Source organism: Phodopus roborovskii, unplaced genomic scaffold (genome assembly GCF_943737965.1).
Source record: "Phodopus roborovskii unplaced genomic scaffold, PHOROB, whole genome shotgun sequence".
In the NCBI taxonomy this organism is placed as follows: Eukaryota; Metazoa; Chordata; class Mammalia; order Rodentia; family Cricetidae; genus Phodopus; species Phodopus roborovskii.
Window position 1 is genome coordinate 16962577 of NW_026126517.1, and position 2136 is coordinate 16964712.

The 2136-nt window shown below is 34.5% G+C and overlaps 1 protein-coding gene across 1 annotated transcript; it reads left to right on the plus strand.

Moving 5' to 3' along the window:
* The first annotated feature begins 322 nt into the window (after positions 1-322).
* Positions 323-1279, plus strand: LOC127231376 (olfactory receptor 150-like). The gene has a single exon (XM_051196909.1). It carries the CDS (start codon positions 323-325, stop codon positions 1277-1279), a length of 957 nt encoding a protein of 318 aa, XP_051052866.1.
* Positions 1280-2136: the final 857 nt, after the last annotated feature.

The window sequence follows — 2136 nt, forward strand, 5'->3', positions numbered from 1 at the left end:
CTAAAATGAGATATGAGAAATTCTTGAAACACTCTATAAAAGGTGCCAGAATGTTTTTCATATGGTAGAAAATGAGGACTAGTAAAAATAATTCATATGACAAAAATCACAAATATGTAAACATCCACATGATTTTTTTCTTTGCATATCTATTTGTTCCAGGTTTGTAAAGTCTCTACTTAGATAGGAAAATAGAGTGGATGATGATTGGAGATACCTGAAAACATTTGAATTCTATTTCAAGATTCATTGCGTGAAAGGAGGATACTCAAAATTTTATTATGGATTAAACATTTTTCTTACTGAGAGTTTCCAAAAGAGAATGGAAGACTTCAATCAAACCACAGTGACTAAGTTCATCCTAGCTGGGTTAAGCAAGAACCCAGAGCTCCAGTTGCTCCTATTTCTCATCTTTCTAGGAGTCTATTTGATTACGGTTGTGGGAAACCTGGGCATGATCATCTTGATTCTGTTTAGTTCTCAGCTGCACACACCCATGTATTATTTACTCAGCAGTCTGTCCTTTATTGACTGTTGTCAGTCTACTGTTATTACTCCCAAAATGCTAGTGAACTTTGTAACAGAGAAGAATGCCATCTCCTACCCAGAATGCATTGCTCAGTTCTACTTCTTCTGTGCTTTTGCTGTTGCAGAATGTCACATGTTGGCTGCAATGGCATATGACCGTTATGTAGCTATCTCTAACCCTTTGCTTTACAATGTAACCATGTCCTTTCAAGTCTGTTTGTGGATGGTAGCTGGGGTATATGGTATGGGCTTACTAAGTGCCACAGCTCACACTGTTTTCCTGTTAAGAGTGTTTTTCTGTAAGGCTAATGTAATAAACCATTACTTTTGTGATCTTTTTCCATTACTAGAGCTCTCTTGCTCTAGTATTTTTGTCAATGAAGTACTAGCTCTCTCCTTCAGTGCATTTAACATTATTGTACCAGTTTTGATCATCCTTAGCTCTTACATCTTCATCATTGTCAGCATCCTCCACATTCAATCCACTGGGGGCAGATCCAAGGCCTTTAGCACCTGCAGCTCCCATATCTTGGCTGTTGCTGTCTTCTTTGTGTCATTAGCACTCATGTACCTTCAGCCATCATCATTCAGCTCCCTGGGCCAAGGAAAATTGTCATCTGTGTTTTATTCCATTGTTGTGCCTATGTTGAATCCCATGATCTACAGCCTGAGAAATAAGGATGTCAAAGTTGCCTTAAAAATGTTACTAGAAAATGTAAATTTCTTCTTATCAAAGAACAGTTTCCCTTAGCAATAGAGTATACTTTCTGTAATTTTGGTGAGGAAATGTTCTATACATAGCAATCAATAATGTTATTTGTGATATGCAGTTAGTAAATGATTATTTGGTAGAAATGTATCAAAGGTGGAATTGGATTCTTAACATCATACCCATGGATAATTGCTATCTCTGGTATAACCAGTGTTTATTCACAGATATCAACCTATATAATCTCACTAAAATTCTACAAAGCCCAGTGTGCCATTGGTTATATATGGATATGTAAACTCCACTCTACTAATACTACAATCCTCGTTTACATTTAAATTAAGAATAAATAGAATAAATACATTCATCAATATCCTTTGGTTGTTTCAATGTTTTGTAAAGAATCATCTTAATTAATTGGCCAATTATTTGAAACATATTTTTTTGAATTGTACAAGTGAACTGATTGTAATTAACAATGCAAATTGTCTATATTAACCGATTGCAATAAACAATGATTATGTTTGAGATTTGATTATATAGAGAGAGCCAATATTTATGTACATGTAAGCAAAGGAAATATTCTATCTACTCATAGCTAGAAGGCAGTTACACTCTCTCAAACTAGAGTGACAATTATAAAGAGGAAGGGATGAACATGCATTTTTAGGTTAACTATGAAACACTTTTTTACACTGCTGTCTGACGAATCCTCATTTCCATACAATTCTATATTCATATTTCTTCTTCATGTACATGCTGGTTTTTTGCCCACCTTTTGACTTTCGTACTTATAAGTTATATTTTCATTGTAGCATCTTTTTGTATGATTATTCATACAGGAGAAGAATACAATTGGTGAAATGTTTTCTGAAAAGTGATTAGTGCCATTCATAAAA